This window comes from Lynx rufus, unplaced genomic scaffold (genome assembly GCF_022079265.1).
Source record: "Lynx rufus isolate CCGP_SWC_20201006 ecotype Redwood Valley unplaced genomic scaffold, mLynRuf1.p SCAF_7, whole genome shotgun sequence".
Classification (NCBI taxonomy): Eukaryota; Metazoa; Chordata; class Mammalia; order Carnivora; family Felidae; genus Lynx; species Lynx rufus.
Genome location: NW_025814889.1, coordinates 81,226,959 through 81,245,152, shown reverse-complemented (window position 1 = coordinate 81,245,152; position 18,194 = coordinate 81,226,959). Strand labels below are relative to the sequence as shown.

General features: G+C 35.4%; 1 protein-coding gene across 1 annotated transcript; it reads right to left on the bottom strand.

Moving 5' to 3' along the window:
* Window positions 1-5,906: 5,906 nt before the first annotated feature.
* Window positions 5,907-6,929, bottom strand: LOC124501917 (olfactory receptor 9K2-like). Its single transcript, XM_047066365.1, has one exon. The coding sequence runs from the start codon at window positions 6,867-6,869 to the stop codon at window positions 5,907-5,909; it is 963 nt and encodes a 320-aa protein (XP_046922321.1). The 5' UTR covers window positions 6,870-6,929.
* Between the last annotated feature and the right edge of the window lie 11,265 nt (window positions 6,930-18,194).

The window sequence follows — 18,194 nt, the reverse complement described above, 5'->3', positions numbered from 1 at the left end:
GAAACCCTTTGTGTGCCTTCCCAGAGGCACAAGCTTAGGCTTGTGCATACTCTTGGATGACAGTGGTTTTATTGAGGCTAGCTTCTGCTGTGTCCTCCCATGAATATTTTGTTGAGTGATGTGCCACTGTAGGTTTCCCACTGAGCACAGAGACTCCACAAATTTTCTTGTTCTGTTGTTTTGAAAACATTGTGGGACATCTATTTCTCCATTGTCTGATCCAATTTTTTTGCCCCCTCTGCAAGGATGGTCTTTAAAGCCAGTTTTTGAGGTTTGCTCCAATCCCAGAAGGGCCTTCTTAGCTGTCTCCTTCCCTGGTTCTCTCTAATATACATCTAGTTGGTCTACACTTAGATTTTTGGTCTCATGGAGCTACCAGCCTCCTCTTAATGTCTTATCACCAAATGTGCATTGTGTTTGAGAGTCACTTGAGCTAGAATTTTCCCACACTTTGCTCAAAATAAAGTCAGTTCACTTGAGGAGAGTTTGGAGCCTCTGTTAATACTGCCTGCCTTTCATTCCAGGTAAAACCTGTGTTCAACTGTTCTGGAACTGGAACAGGAGCATGACCAGTTCTGTCACAGTGACACCCTGGTTTATGAGCAGGTTTTCGCTGAGGTCAGTAACCTATGGTCTTCTAAGCTTATCTCTCTTGGCAAAAAACCTCTATCCTTTGAACTGACTCAGTTGAAGTTGAGTCCTATAATTCTTGGCCTATCATGCTTGGGGTAGACCTTCTATCTTATGAATAGATGCTGGGTAGAGGTAGAGATCTCTAGACCTTTTAGCTACTATTGCCTTGAGTGGAGCTTCTGCAGCATGGAGCTGGAAGGGGTAAGAAATGTTTTCAGACTGCCACTCTCAAGGTGATAGAGTAGCCCTTGACTGGGATCTAGGGGAAGAGGAGTCTGCACTTGCCTGTGTGCTTCCTATCATGCTGGGCTGGGAGACAGGGGAGACAGAGTAGGCCCTGTTCAAATACATGTCATGTGAATGTTCATATTGATTTTATTCACAATATCTAATCAATTGCCCATCAATTTAAGAGTGCATAAACAAAATTTGGTGTATACATGCAACTAAAGATGGAATGCTACTGACCAATAAAAAGAGTGAATTACTTCTACACATGACAAAAGGAATAAATTCAAATTCATTTCACTCACTTAAAGAAGCCTTCCAGGAAAGAGTGCATATCACATGCAGGTTAAATAGGTAGATAAATAGATGGATGTGCAAAAAATAAAAAAATAAAAAAAAATAAATCAGATCACTGGTTATCTGGGAATGGGATTGGAAAGAGGCATGACTTAAATAGGGGCATGACAAATCTTTCTGAGGTGATAGAAAACTTCTGTATCTTGGGGTTCCTGGCTGGTCCAATAGGAAGAGCAGGTGATTCTTGATCTCAGGGTCATCAGTTCAAACCCCATGTTCTGTGTAGATATTACTTAAGTAAAGGTTTATAAACTTTAAAATAAAAGTTAGGGATCTTAGTCTGGTGAGGGTTTCACTGATGTATAAAACTGCCAAAACTCAGAATTGTATACTCTGATGGAATACAGTTTATTTTATACCAACTGTTTCTCAATACAGTGGTTGAAGAAAGAATTGGTCAGATCTTGTATTTTAGGTTGAAGGAGTTACATTTTAGAGCAATGACTCAGAGATGTTGCTCGCTCTCTCTCTTTCTCTCTCTCTCTTTCTCTCTCTTTGGGGGGGGGGGTGGATTGAAGTTTTAATTTTGGCCAAAAGCAGGAAACTACTGAACATAGAAAATGTTTATTATATAAAAAATCTCAGTGATAAAAGTAGGCTCAAACCTTTTACTATAATTGTTAGCATAGCAGGGGTGGAGTGAGGATTCACTACCATCAACACTATCATTTATATTAAGAAAATTTTACTAGTTATTGACAGACTGTCAGGTATAATTATACATTTAATGGGAAGTCATCAGATGAGTTTGAAGACGTGCCTTATGTACATAAAGATTTAGACAAGAGGGTGGGTGAAATAGGTGAAAGGGATTAAGAGTACACTTATCATGGGGCGCCTGGGTGGCTCAGTCCGGTGAGAGTCCGACTTCAGCTCAGGTCATAGTCTTGCAGTTTGTGAATTCGAGCCCCGCATCGGGCTCTGTGTTAACAAACAGCTCAGAGCCTGGAGCCTGCTTCAGATTCTGTATCTCTCTCTCTCTCTCCCCCTCCCCTGCTCATGCTCCACCTCTCTCTGTCTCTCAAAAATAAATAAATGTTAAAAAAATAAATAAATAAAATTTAAAAGAGTACACTTATCATGATGAGCACTGATAAGGATGTATGGAAGTGTTGAATCACTCTGTTGTACACCTGAAACTAATATAACACTGTTTGTTAACTTTACTGGAATTAAAATAATTTAATATTAAATTAATTTAAATATTTAATTTAAAATTAAATTAAAATAATTTAATAAAAAATCATGTAATCCCAAAATTAAAATATTAGCTATAAATATTAAAATGATTTTGTACATGACTTGTGCTACAACTTTGATTTGTTTATAAGTGGTCCTATAATGCATATATCATATTCAAAGAATTACATATACATATATGTTTGTACATTTCTGTATCTATTTTAATTCATTTATATTAGCATACTAGTTACTATTATTATCATTATTATTCAGTATATCCCTGCTTTAAGAACTTAACACTGTACAGCACATGCATCCTCCTTGAATCCAAAGAAAAAGGAGAAGAGTAATTTCCTAACAGAAGAGAGAACAGAATATAAGAATGCAATTCTTATAGCAACACAGACATTTCTTGACATCAGGAAAAGGGAAAAGGTCAGAATTAAAAAATTATTGTACATACCTTGTCACGGTGAGGTCTGTTAGCTTCTACATCAACCTGAGGATTTTCTTCTGAGTCAGCTGCATGACATTGGGCGTATATTGTTCTAGGTTCAGTTTTACATCCAGTGATCTTTCTTGGTGTTCGTCTGATGTGTGTGTGTGTGTGTGTGTGTGTGTGTGTGTCTGGGTGAGAGAAAGAGACAGAGACAAAGGCAGAGACAAAGATGGAGACAGAGGGACGGAGACAGAGAGACCACGGTAATGTTTGTACATATGTGCGTGTGAGTCCGATGGTGGTTGTGGGGTGCAGCATATGGTGAGTATAAAGGAACATTGTTCTCCTAACAATCAACCCTATTGTTAGGTTCTTTTTCTCAGTTTGGTAAAGCATTACTCATTTCCAATAGATGATGATTCAAAGGATGAGGAGCCTCTATCTTTGTAGGCTCATTCCATTATAGGACCTGAATGTTGTCACGAGTGATTCTGCACTTTACTCATGGGGAAGGGTTAGTAAAATGTGCCTCTCTCATCCTAAACATCTTTCTTCCTCATCTCAGGAAAAAGACAAGACACCATCTTTTTAAAAAAAATTTTTTTAATGTTTAATTATTATTGAGAGACAGAGAGAGACAGGGCATGAGCTTGGGAGGGGCAGAGAGAGGAGGAGACACAGAATCTGAAAGAGGTTCCAGGCTCTCAGCTGTTAGCACAGAGCCCAACGCGGGGCTCGAACTCACAAACCCAGCGAGATCATGACCTGAGCCGAAGTCAGACACTTAACCGACTGAGCCACCCAGGCACCCCGAGACAAGACACCATCTTGGCACAGTGACCATTTATCTAAAAATCTTCATTAAGGTTTTCTACCTAGTAAGACCTCTATTTTCCCTAGTAATCTGCATTTTTTTTAAATCTGGGTGTAAGAGATGCATATGTTAAATTATAAAGAGGATACCTAGAGAAAGACATGGGCATAGAGATGACTAGATACAGCATTTGATGATTAGATTCTATTTTGCATTTAATTGGGGGATGGGCTAGATGGGTAATGGGCATTAAGGAGGGCACTTGTGATGAGCACTGGGTGTTGTATGTAAATGATGAGTCACTGAATTCTACTCCTGAAACCAATATTGCCCTATATGTTGGCTAGCTAAAATGTGCATTACAAAAAACACTAATTAGAAAAAAAAATAATTGGGGCTTCTGTTGCCTTTTTGGTCATTTTACAGTCTTGTCCTTTAATTTTCTACAGAGAGAAAGGTAAAGACTGAAATAACTAGTAAACTTTTCTCAATTTCTGTGTATGGAAATGAAAGCAGATACACTTGGAGACCTGGGGACACTTCATGGCACAGAGTAAAGAGAAAGGGGCAGAGAAAGTTAGTGTCTTCCTCTCTCAGACGTAACATGAATAGTGTTGAGAGCAGGAGGAAAAGACAAACCTGATGTGGATTTAACAAACATGAAATTTACATAATTCAATCATTCAAGTGACTCTATGGTGGAGATTCTCTTATACACCCCATTTTTCAGGAGGAAATAACAATGTGGAGATACTATGCAACTTACCTGAAGCTGCAGGGGCAAAAACAGAATTTGAAACCTCTGACACCTGAGCTTATTTTCTTAACTCTTCCCAATGAACTATTCTTACCCTTATATTTCCTTCCTCATTATGAGGTAGCATTTCTCCAGCACAGATGCTCAGACATTAGAGTCATTATTCACTTCTAGGTCATTCTCATGTGATCAACCAGCAATCAGTATTCAGCTTACTTTACCTTCCATTCTAAAGGTCATCTTTCTTCACTGTCCCTAATAAGACTCCCTCCATTAGAGCCACCATAACCTCTTGGATGACCACACACTTTCTGGGATTACCATCTTCTCCCAAAGAGCACTTATCTTCCTCAAAGCTACCAATATGATTTTCGTATAATGACAATTTCAATACAATACTGTCTTTCTAAAAATCCCCAATGCTTACCCCCGTCTACAGAATAAAGGTTAGCTTTCTTGGCCTGACATATAGGTCTGTATGATTTCCATGAATTTCCCTTTAAGTCTCATGCTTCACTCTTTGTCTTGTGTGTTACAAATCACTTATAAACCACATGAAGTTCACCATCAAGTTATTTTCTCCATTTGCACAGAAAGCTATTTATTTCACTTGGCTTAGTGCTATTTCCTTTAAAATTGTGCTTAGGAAGTGTTCTTTGACCATAGAACCACTCACCTTTAGAGACTACACTTTCTTTGTATTTTCCATAAATGTCTTTTTCACTGGACTAACATATGGCAGTTTAGTTCTCTATAGCTATTTTCCCTTGATTTGATGGTGAGCTAGGACTGAAATTATTCATACATAGGGAACTTCATAGGACAAGAAGGCATCAAAATTCAATAATTATCAATGTGATGAATTAACTCTTACTAGGCCATATATAACAAAAAATGAATTGTCTTTATTTTTGGTTCAGTTTCATTACAGTTGTCTTGTGAAAGGGAGGATAATTACTCTAAGTCAGAAAAACCATTTAATAAGTGTGTCAATCATTCCACCCCTACATAATGGAGAGTGGCTCATATGTCACCTTTAGGGCCCTGTACACTCTACAGAGTATCTGTTTCTCTCACTCAGCACTCGGAAAGGTTTTTTTTTTTTTTCAGTAAATCTGATATTTTGACCTGTCTTATTATATCGGATTTTGTTACATCTACTGATTATATACACTATATAACATTTGTTACTGACTCAAGATAGACAATACATCCCAACATCATCCTTAGAGAGCCAGCAGCAAACTTGGAATATATTTTCCTTAAAATCAAATTACATGGCAATCATTGTCTTTACTCAAATGAAGATGAAGTATGGAGAAAGCCATTCCATCCCAAAATCAACAGCTAGTCAAAATATAGACCAAATGTATTCTTCAGCTATAAGTACAAGGGATTTAAATAAATAAACTTTCTAAACTTAAATATTTCAAAATCATTGGTGCATTCTTTGTGTCAATGCCTCCCTAGACTGTCATAATACCCATGTCTTTCAGTTATGTCACTGTTAAGATAGAATTAAATAAAAGTATTTTTTTCCCTAGAATCTTTCTCAAAGCTTCTTTGACATCTTTGTTTCTCAGAGAGTAAATCAAAGGATTCAGCATGGGAGTGACTAGGGTATAACATAATGAGGCCACTTTACTCAGCTCAGGAAATCTATCAGGGATGAAATACATAAAAATCACAGCACCGTACAGCACACTCACGACTCCCAGGTGAGAGCTGCAGGTAGAAAACGCTTTCTTACGTCCCTCAGAGGATCTTATCTTTAAAACCGTGGACACAATATACATATAGGACACAATAATGACAATTATGGTAGGCAAAATAATAATGCTGCATAAGAAAAAAGAAACCACCTTAAGAAAGTAGATATCAGAACAAGAAATCCTCTGAAGTGGACGGTAATCACAGTAAAAGTGGTCGATGGCTCGGGAAGCACAAAAGGACAAAGTAAATGTCACGCTGGTCAAAAGAATTGAGCTAAAGCAGCCACAAATATAGGAACCAGCCACCAACTGTGTGCAGAGATGTGCTGTCATCTGGACAGAGTAGAGGAGTGGGTTGCAGATGGCAATGAAGCGGTCATAAGCCATGGCTGCCAGGAGAAATCCCTCTGCCACGATGAAGAGGGCAAAGAGAAAGAGCTGGGTCACACAACCTGCAAAGGAGATGGACTTGCTCTCAGACCAGAAGTTGATCATGGCCTTGGGTGCAATAACAGACGAATAGAAGAGATCAATGAAGGACAGGTTGCCCAGGAAGAAATACATGGGTGTGTTCAGCCGAGGATCAGTCATAATAATGGTCATCATCCCAACATTCCCTAGAAGGATCATGGCATACACAAACAGAAAGATCAGGAAGAGGAGAATGTGGAGCTCGGAGCGGACCCTGAAGCCTACAAGGATGAAGTCAGTCACTTCCGAGTGATTGTTTGTTCCCCTGTCACTCATGGCAGAAACCTGCTGAAAGGCACAAGGAAGAACAAACAAATGAAATCTGGGCTTTGTTCCTAGTAACACAAACACTTTCTTAAGTGTAGACTAAATTAGTTATATCTTAATTAAATATTGCATATAAAACCATGTTAACGTCATAAGGAATCAGGAATTTGAACTATATAATACTAAGTCCATAAGACTGTTATTCTATTAAGCAGTGAAAGAAGTTAAAGGTTATTGTATTACAGATCATAATTTTGCTGAGTATTTACCAAGGAAGTAATTTAATATATTGTCCAATGTTCATCACGTTTTGAGTTTCTATTCCTAATGTATTTATCGTTAAATAATTATCTTTACCTAAAATAAGAATATAATCTAAAATACAAAGAATACATATAATCTGTATGATAGTGCCATAGCCATCATGATTGCCTATCAGTGTCTGAATCATTAAAAACAGTAACAAACATATTTAGAAATATTTTTGCCTTCTTTTACCTCTATCTATTTGAATTCCATTATTACTGTGCCAACTCTGAAAATAGAATAAAAAGTGATTAGTTATCGGTATGTTAAAATTAATAACATCAAAGCAATCAGTAAGCCTAGATAGCATTTCTAAAGCTCTTTCCAAATCTCAGGTCAAGGATATTCTTCCCAAATAAATGCATTTTATTGCCTCATTGTATATATTTTATTTCCATTAGTAGTTCTGTGATTTCATATATTACATATTAGCCATTTTCTTTGAAGCAGAGAAAGAAGCTGATAAACATTCCAATCTTCACATGACAATGAATAACTTTTTATCAAAGCTGCATCAATTCAAGGGCTCTCACTCTTCAGTCAGGGCCAACAGCCTTAAGGAATATATATATGAAGGAGAGTTCCTTTCTTGTATTCTATTATGCCTTATATATCTTAATATAAGGACAATGGGATAACCGTGGATATTTGAGGACCATAACAACCTTGGGTCTCCAGAGTCCATGATCACTCAGTAAAATATCAATAGTACTTACTTTACTTCTGATACCTTTCTTCAGGAGTTTTCCACATTGAGGTTTTGCTCACCCTCTGTGATGGATTCCATTGGGAGAGGAGCAATCATAAAGTCAATTATGGGGACAGAAGTGCAGGCTCAAGGGCTGTTGTCCATGAGGACTGCAGTAACCTCAGGCATAAGCAAATAATCTAATAATAGCCCAAACATAAGGAGCTTTCCTTCTCTGGTGGCGTGTATCCTTTGAGGGCTTTCTCTGGACTTTATTTTCTTCATTGATAAGGAAAAATGTTCTGATAATTATCCTAGCATACTTACTGATAAGCATAAGGAAACAGATTTAAATGTTTGTGATAGGGGCGCCTGGGTGGCGCAGTCGGTTGAGCGTCTGACTTCAGCCAGGTCACGATCTCGCGGTCCGTGAGTTCGAGCCCCGCGTCAGGCTCTGGGCTGATGGCTCGGAGCCTGGAGCCTGTTTCCGATTCTGTGTCTCCCTCTCTCTCTGCCCCTCCCCCGTTCATGCTCTGTCTCTCTCTGTCCCAAAAATAAATAAAAAAACGTTGAAAAAAAAATTTAAATGTTTGTGATATATAAGTTTAAAACAAATGAATATATTAAATTATCATAAGTTATATTTGCTATGCTTTAAAAAAAAGGTAGAAATTAACTCCACATAATGATTTACCTGTATTTCCTGATGTCAATGTATTTCATGATATGACAAATGCCCTCAAAGTCACAAAATCAGATAAAGTTTTGCTAATCTAAGCTTTCTTATGTGTAAATACCAAATAGTTTGAAAATATAGTGGAAGGAATAATAATATTAAATTTTTTTTTTAAATTCTTACTAAGACTATGTATAAAAGATCATGATCTGTATTTAAAAATCCTTAATAATCATATGTGACTAAAGAGTACAATAAAACCAGAGACATAATACTCTATTTAATGTAACTAATATTGTTTGGATGCCATTTTCCCTGAATATTTCCATAAGTTAATTATAATTCTATTTTTAGAAAATATCTTTTTTATTTAAAAATTATTTCTAGAATTATCTGGAACTTTTTTAGTGTGTAGATAGCAAAACATATGGACCCAGAGCTCTTCCATATTATAACGTTGTATTAGTAGAAGTTTTGTAAGTGTAGGAGAAGTAAACAGTTTATTTTAAACAGGAAATGATTAATTAAGGTGAATTGAGGCCTGTGAAACTTGGAAAGACTGGAGGAACTTCTGAGTGACACTCTTATAATGACCCTAAGAGCACATAGTAAAATTCACAAAGATAGGCTACCATTAGAGATACAATTTTAAAAATGCATAACCTTAACTGTGGTCCAGGGACCAGAAAAATGAAAGCAAAAAGATGTCACTGCTTCCTCATCCATTAAAATAGCTTCACTAGGAAGTTGGGGTCTCAATACTGCTGTGGAAAATAGCCCACATGTATTCATAAACTTTCTAAGATGAAATTTCCTTGGTAGAAAATGTCAAAAGGACCAGAAAGGTGATCTCAGCTCACTTTGCCCTTTCCAATTCTGAGTGTGTGTGGACCTCATCGATAGAACAAAATCTGTGCCAAGAACTATAGTAACAGGAGATATTTGAACTCTCCAACATCTCCAACTAGAAAGCACACAGGGTAGAGTTTGACTGTCTAATCTATAAAATGTACAAGCATCCAATTCCTTAAACTTCCCACAATGGCATTAGCAATAAAAACATGCTAGTGCTCAAAATACATAAGAACACTTACTGTCATTCACTATTGTGATGGGACATAAAGAAACCCTCCACAGATTCAACGATTGAAATCATACAGGGTATGTTCTTTGATGATGCTCAGGTTAATATAGAAATAAATACTAATTAGGTAATTAGCTAAAACTCAATGGATCAAAAAGAAATAAAATTTTGACTTTGAACTAAATAGTACAGTTTGCTATGTCTAAACTTCTGCAATACAGGAAAAGAAGTATTTAAAGAGATATATGAAAAACACTGTAAGTAGATACTATAAGCAAGAAAAGCAGGAACAACCAGATTAATCTTCTATTTTAACATAGTGAAATAGAAAACAAGTCAAAACAAAAAAAATGAAAGTAAATAATGCAGATAAAAATTCATGAAATAGAAAAAATAAGGATAATATAGGATATTCACATGGTTTAACATTTTTTTCTACTGGCTATTTTTGTATGTTTTATTAAGTTTTTAATTTTAATTTTGGTATAGTGAACATACATGTCATATTAGTCACAGGGGTATAATATAGTGATTCTTCAATTGTATATTTTATTCAATGCTTATCATGATAAGTGTACTCTTTAATCCCCTTCTTTTATTTCCCCCATCTCCCCAGTCACCTCTCCTCCTCCCATCTGGTAACCATCAGTTTGTTCTCTATGGTTAAGAGTTGATTTCTTTGTTTCTCTCTCTCTGTGTCTCTGTCTCCTTTTTCCTTTCCTATTTAGTTTTGTTCCTTAAATTCCACATATAAGTGAAATCATATGGTATTTGTCTTTCTGTAAGTTATCTCGCCGAACATTATATTTTCTAGCTCCATCTATGTCGTTGCAAATGGCAAGATTTCATTCTTTTTTATGGCTGGATAATATTCCATTGTATATTTGGACCACATATTCTCTTCCATTCATTTATCGATGGACACGTGGGCCACTTCCATAATTTGGCTATTGGCAATAATGCTGCAATAGAACAGGGGTGTGTGTATCCCTTTGAATCAGCGTTTTTGTATTTTTTGGGTAAATACCCAGTAGTGTGCGTGCCAGATCACAGGGAAGTTCTGTTTTTAACTTTTTGAGGAAACTCCATACCGTTTTCCATAGTGGCTGCACCAGTTTGCATTCCCACCAACAGTGCATGAAGTTTCCTTCATGGAGAACTGCATCCTCACCCGCACTTGTTTCTTGTTTTTGATTTTAGCCATTCTGACAGGTGTGAGATGATCACATGGCTTAACATTGATTCTCAGAAAGACCAGTAAGATGTATAAAACCCTAACCAATATAACAATGGAAAAACAGCAACATCAAATCACAAGTATCAGGAATGAAAAGGGGATAGCACTATAGACAGGTACTCCTGATATTTAAAATATATACACAGTTCATCCCTGAACAACATGGACTTGAAGTGCATGGGTCCACTTCAACACAGATCTTTTTCAATAAATACAGTACAGTGCTGTAAATGTATCGTCCCTTCCTTATGATTTTCTTAATAACATTTTCTCTTCTCTAGCTTACTTAATTGTAAGAAAACAGCATAAAATACATATAGCACACAAAATATATGTTAGTCAACTGTTTATGTTATCAGTAAGTCTTCTGGTTGTCAGTAAGATATTAGCAGTTTCAACTTTAGGGAGTCAAGAATTATATGCAGATTTCTGGCTACATGGGAGTTCTATGTTCCCAACCTCTGCTCAGGGATTCAACTGTATAATAAACAATATTTTTACCACAAATTAATTTTTTGAAATAAAAAAATTTAAATAGATCAAATGATGTAAAAAGGAGAAACATAAATTTTAAAATATTTACTAAAGAAATTAAATTTTTATTAATAATCTTCAAGTGAAAAATGACTCTTTTGTAATTGGCTTCACTATTTACTATTAATGTTTAAGAGAAGGAGGGGAAAATGGGTGATGGGCATTGAGGAGGGCACCTGTTGGGATGAGCACTAGGTGTTGTATGGAAACCAATTTGACAATAAATTTCATATTAAATATATTTTTAAAAGAAAAAATAAATAAATAAAAGAAACAAGACCATTCTTACAAACCCAAGAGTGATCATAAAGGCAATATTTCCAACCTATATTTATGAGTCTGTCATGAGTCTTATATAGAAACTAATATAAAAATTATAGGTAAGTCAGTCTCATAAATTTCACTTCAAAAGTTTTAAACAGAATATAAACAAATAAAATATGTCAATATATAAAGAATAGTAAACTCTCACTGAAATGTGTGCTTACAATACAAATGTAAATGTCATTTAATGTTTAAAAATAATGAATTTAAGATGTTTCCACATCTAGTCATGTAAGAACCATTCCCACAAGATTTGCCTTCTGTGACAAAAAACTAAATTCTGGAAAAAAACATATGAACAACTATTTTCAGAGATTGTACAATAAGCAGTGAATTACTACAATTCTTGACAAAGAGGAAACAAATCAGGAGGGAAAGATTTTAAACTTGAATACATAACAATAGAAACAAACCAAACTTAAGATTGAGTTAAAAAGGAGGGGGGTCTGGGTGGCTTAGTCAGTTGACATCACTGGAGAAACAGTTGGGAAAATCACAGCTTACGGACACAGGCCTAAAATATTGAGGTATAACCATAATATTACAGAACACTACCCCTTTCCACAACTACCACCACACAATATATAACATAATACAGTGTATTATAGCTGTAGAGCCCTTTTCTCTCTGAGAAAGAATACTTATAAGAGTTCAGAGTCAAGAGACAAGACAAAAGCAAAGACGTTAGAAGATACTACTTTTCCAGAGGTACCTAGAGCTTCAGCAACACAGCAAATATTAAACACATCCTAAAAAGATTATCCTAGCAAGATTTTCATAAACCTTCACACTAATGGCCTATTTACATCAGTTTCTATTGTCTAATAAAAGGTGTTCTGCTTTCAACAACAAAAAAATTACTATGTGTAACAAAAGGAAGAAAAAACCCAAAGCAAGCAACAGAATCAGATGGTGGACATATCTAACAGGGAACTGAAAATAATGATGATCAATACAGTAAGGGCTTTAAAGGAAAAAGTAGCATGCAATAACAGATGACTAATATAAGCGGACAAAGAGAAAATGTAAGAAAGAATCAAAATAAATGCTAGATATCAAAAACATTGTAACTGAAATGAAGAATGCCTTTGATAGGCACACTAGTAGACTGAACAAGTTAGAGGAAGGAATCAGTGATTCCTGAAGACTGCTCAATAGAAACTTACCAAGCTTAAATGCAAAGAAAAAAAGAGAAAAAACAGAGCATGGCATCCAAGAATTATGTGACAATCTGAAAAAGTGTAACAAATACTTAATTGGAATACTGGGAGGAGAAAAGGGAAATGAGAAAAAGGAACATCTGAAGAAATAATGGCAGTAGAACTTTTCAAAATTAATGACAGAAACCAAAACACAGATATAGAAGATTAGAGAACATCAAACAGGATACATACCTAAAAAATCACAACTATCCATATTCAAAATACAGAAAAAAATGAAACCTTGAAATAATCCAGATGGAGAAAAATCACAGCCATCTCGGGAAGAGGATTTTTATTTATTTTTTTGTATGGTGGGGGGGGGGGCTGGGAATAAGGAAATTCACAGCCATTTTTCTATCCCCATAAGTTTTGATGTGTGAAATAATCAGAATGATGTTTTACTACATAATCATGCATCTTCAACAGATTCATCCACACTTTTATTTTATTTTTTTAAAGGGGGGGGAGTAGAGGGGTAGAGGAAGGGAGAGAGAGAGAGATAGAGAGAGAGAGAATTCTAAACAGGTTCCATGCTCAACATGAAGCCTGATGCCGGGCTTGAACCCACAACCCTGCAACCACAACCTGAGCCAAACCAAGAATCTGACGCTCAACCTATTGAGCCACCCAAGCGACCCTATACATCCACACTTTTAAAAGAAAATGTAAAAGGAGTGCATTTTGTGTGGTGAGCAGTGGTGGTGGCTCATTGGATTTTGATATATATGACACACATATACAAAGCTCTTTGGGGAAAAATGTTGGGCATACACCTTGTGGATAAGTCCATTTTTTTTGATTCCTTTAAATTCAGATGATCAAACAGGCAGAAGGCATTGTAGAATAAGTCACACACAAAAGTAGTAATGGGAACTGTATACAACACATTGCCTTACAAGTGTAGTGAGCTGTTTCAAAAAATAAATAAATAAACAAAATATAGAACAATGGCAACACCAAATGTTGGTGAGAATATGAAGCAACAGTAATTCTCATTCATTGCTGGTAGAAATACGAAATGGGACAGCCACTTTGAAAGAAAATTTGGCGATTTCTTACAAAATTAAATACTCTAATAATATGGTCAGCAAAGGAGTCAACCCAAAGGAGTTGAAAATTTAGGTCCACACTATGTCTGCCCACAAATGTTTATAGCAGCTATATTCACAATTGTTAAAATTTAGGAAACTACTAAGATGTCCTTCAGCAAGTCTATAGATAAATCAACTTTGGTACATCTAGACAATAAAACATTATTAGGAATATTGGAGGACAGGAAGAAAAAATTTAAGAAGGAACAGATAAAAATGGAAGAAAAAAGAAAATATACGGAAAATAACTATCATCCAACACACTCAAAAAATAAAGAAAAAATGGGGGAGGAAAGAAAGAGAGAAAAGAAAGGAGAATAAGAGAAAAGAAATTTTAAAAGAAAACAAACAAGAAACAGAGGAAAATAAAGGAAAAGCTACTTCCAAAAAATCACGAATCCAGAAGAAAGTTTGAAAGATTGCTGGCAAGTTTGATATCTTAAACACACACACATGCACACACAAGGTTAACTTAAAAAATAAAAATAAAACTGTTCAATAAAGAGCAATCTAATCATGGTACTAATACTAAAAAGTAAAGGGAAATAAAAAAATTTAAAGCTTGATTATAAAAGAAAGTTATGGAAAGATATCAACTAAAATAGAATCACAAGTCAGATGAATAAAAGTCCAAAAATTTTGACATTGCATCATTTCAAATCTGTGATTAACAGAATACACATAAAGAAGTTTCCCCCAAACTCAGAATGTTTTTAAATGGCAGGAAATAATTTAATAGATGTGGACAAAAAATAATGGAGAGTTTAAAATGTGGAAGCATAGTATACCACAGGTAGAGAAAATAAGCAATGGAAAGGAAGAAAAAACACAGATAACTACTGAGAAGAATAAAGTCAATAAGCAAAATATAATTATAAAAACAGATAATAGATTATGGGTATATAATAGAAAAATGATAAATAGATGACAGATAAATAGGCAAAGATATACATAGAAAAATCTTATGTTAAACTATGATGAACAATATGCAATAGTTATTAAAAACAAAAAACTAAAGACAAAAATCAGATTGAATTAAAAAAGGTAATTAAAATGAACTATCAATAACCTATCCAGTTTAAATATAAAAAGCATTACCTTATAAATAGCAAACATGACTTACTGTGTTACATTAACAAAACCATGAAACTCTTCAAGAAAATTTCTGAGTAAGTATATTAATGAAGGATGAGTAACATGATTCTATAGTTAAATAAACACATTTGTTTATTTATTATTTATTTATTTATTATTTATTTATTTATTTGACAAATATAATTGAGCACCATTTGGTAGCATATAGAGAGTGCCCTAGGCTTTGGGAATAACATGTTGAACAAATTAAAGCCCCTATTTTCACTGAACTTACATTCCATGTGTGAACAGATAATTTTAGAAAATGTCTAAAATTCAAATACTAAACTAACAAAACTTTTTTCACTTTTTAGGTATTGGTAGAACATCTTCACATGGACTTTGAAAACAGCAGAGAAGGATGGAATACTTGCTAGGGTTTGATACCAGAAACAACTGATTATTAGTGATATTGGCCATGCACAATTATGGAACTGAATGGGGAAAAAAGCTTATAAATATATGTTTCTGGCCTCTGTTTCTGGTGGCCCCCTAAAGTTGTTGTAGAAATAGAGTAGGCATTTCAGAAGAAACCCAGATGTGAGACAGGGGAAATTTTACTTTTATCTTATGTATTTTTTTATTAAAATAATTTTTTAATAGGAAATTTATTGTCAAATTGGTTTCCATACAACACCCAGTGCTCATCCCAACAGGTGTCCTCCTCAATGCCCATCACCCACTTTCCCCTCCCTCCCACCCCCCTTCAACCCTCAATTTATTCTCAGTTTTTAACAGTCTCTTATTATTTGCCTCTTTTCCTCTCTGTAACTCTTTTTCCCCTTCTCCCCCATGGTCTTCTGTTAAGTTTCTCAAGATCCACATAAGAGTGAAAACATATGGTATCTGTCTTTCTCTGTATGACTTATTTCACCTAGCATAACACTCTCCAGTTCCATCCACGTTGCTACAAAAGGCCATATTTCATTCTTTCTCATTGCTACATAGTATTCCATTGTGTATATAAACCACAATTTCTTTATCCATTCATCAGTTGATGGACATTTAGGCTTTCCATAATTTGGCTATTGTTGAAAGTGCTGCTATAAACATTGGGGTACAAGTGCCCCTATGCATCAGCACTCCTGTGTCCCTTGGGTAAATTCCTAGCAGTGCTATTGCTGGGTCATAGGGTAGCTCTATTTTCAATTTTTTGAGGAACGTCCACACTGCTTTCCAGAATGGCTGCACCAGTTTGCATTCCCACCAACAGTGCAAGAGGGTTCCCATCTCTCCACAGCCTCTCCAACATCTATACTCTCCTGATTTGTTCATTTCAAAGATGACAGATTTCTGCAGAAGCAATGGGGACTAGAGACATTAAAATTCCAGAAAGAAAAGAAACTTTCACAGAAGGAACTAATGTCTACTCACTGGGATCATTTGCTACATCCAACTTTTTGGTCAAATATGAGAATTTGGGCTTAACCTTGGTAGAGGACCACTTTTGTGGGTCAAACAAATCAAAAACACTTTGGGAAGTCCAGTACAATTGGAATGAAAAATTGAGAACCTCAAACAGATGGCTAATTTTACTGCTATTTACCTGTGCCAGCCTCTAAAGCTGTCTGGTATTTAAGACTAATGAGTTAAACTAATCCAGCAGTTTCTTCCGCAAGATATTTGCCAAATTTTGAAGATGAATAGAGCAGGAGTCCTAAACAGCTGATATTTATGTTTCTGATATATATGTATGCAAATTCTGTGTGCCAAAAGGCATTCATCCCACTTCAAAGCATTAATTAGAATCTTTGGAGAGCCACACAGTAGATATAAGAGTGATCCAGAAATAGGTTGGATCTATCTACATAAATCCAGCTTCAATTCAACATAATTCCTGTTTGGATTAAGTCAGTCAGCCTCACCTCTATCTTCATATCAAAGGAAATAGTAACTTATCAGAAACATACAAGAATTCCTTAAAACAATGTTTGGCATTCAACATGAATAAATAATCAAGTAAAAATATAGAGTTATAAGACCAATAAAAAACAATGGGAGAAGTAACAAATGATATAGATATTATAATTAGGATATTAAGATCATATGTTTATTATTGATGGTTTGTTCAAGGAAATAGAAAGAAATTAATAAAATGATTAAAATATGGAAATTTCAATAGATATTTGAAACCTATATAAAAGAATCAATCAGCTTAGCAGAATTAAACAATAAAACATCTAAATGTAAGAATGTAGTAAATCATTTTAATAACATTTGAAGGCTGGCAATGTAAATTGGAAGACAGGTAAATAATAAATGCCCAAAATAAAAAAAAGAAAAGAAAAATATGGTGGGTAAGGTACATGTGGGGCACAGCCAATAGTTTTAATATACATGTAAGTTAGCATCGCAGAAGTATAAGAGAGAGAATATAAGGCAGAAGTAATATTCAAAGCAAATACTGCAAAGAATTTTCTAAAATGCGGTAACATCAACCCACAGACTCAATCAAGAAGCTCAGGGAAATCCACTCAGTGAAGACACTCAGTGGTCTCTTCATTAAAACTTACTGAAATTGGGGCGCATGGGCGGCTCAGTGGGTTAAACCTCCGACTTCAGCTCAGGTCGTGATCTCACAGTGAGGGAGCTGGAGCCCCGCGTTGGACTCTGTGCTGACAGCTCAGAGCCTGGAGCCTGCTTCGGATTCTGTGTCTCCTCGTCTGTCTCCCTGCCCCTCTCCCATTCATGCTCTGTCACTCTCTCTCTCTCTCTCAAAAATAAATAAACATTTTAAAAAACCCTTTTTTTTTATAAAGGAAAAGAAGCTTTTTGAAATTTAATGCAGGCAAAATCATTATGAATTCAAAACCCTTGGTAATGAGTTTTTGTGTCTCTCCAGTCAGTAACTAAATATACTTTTCTCAAGTCTGGGCCATTGCCAAAGGGAAAATAGAATAGGTAATGGAGGCAGGATATATAAATACCATGTACGGTAGCTGCTTCTGCTATTCCTCCATATTTCTTTCTTCTCCATACTGATTACAATCAGGAAAGGAAAAGGCAAATATCAACAGGGAGAATTCTACACAAGGAACTTGCTATTTAGGTTGCAAAG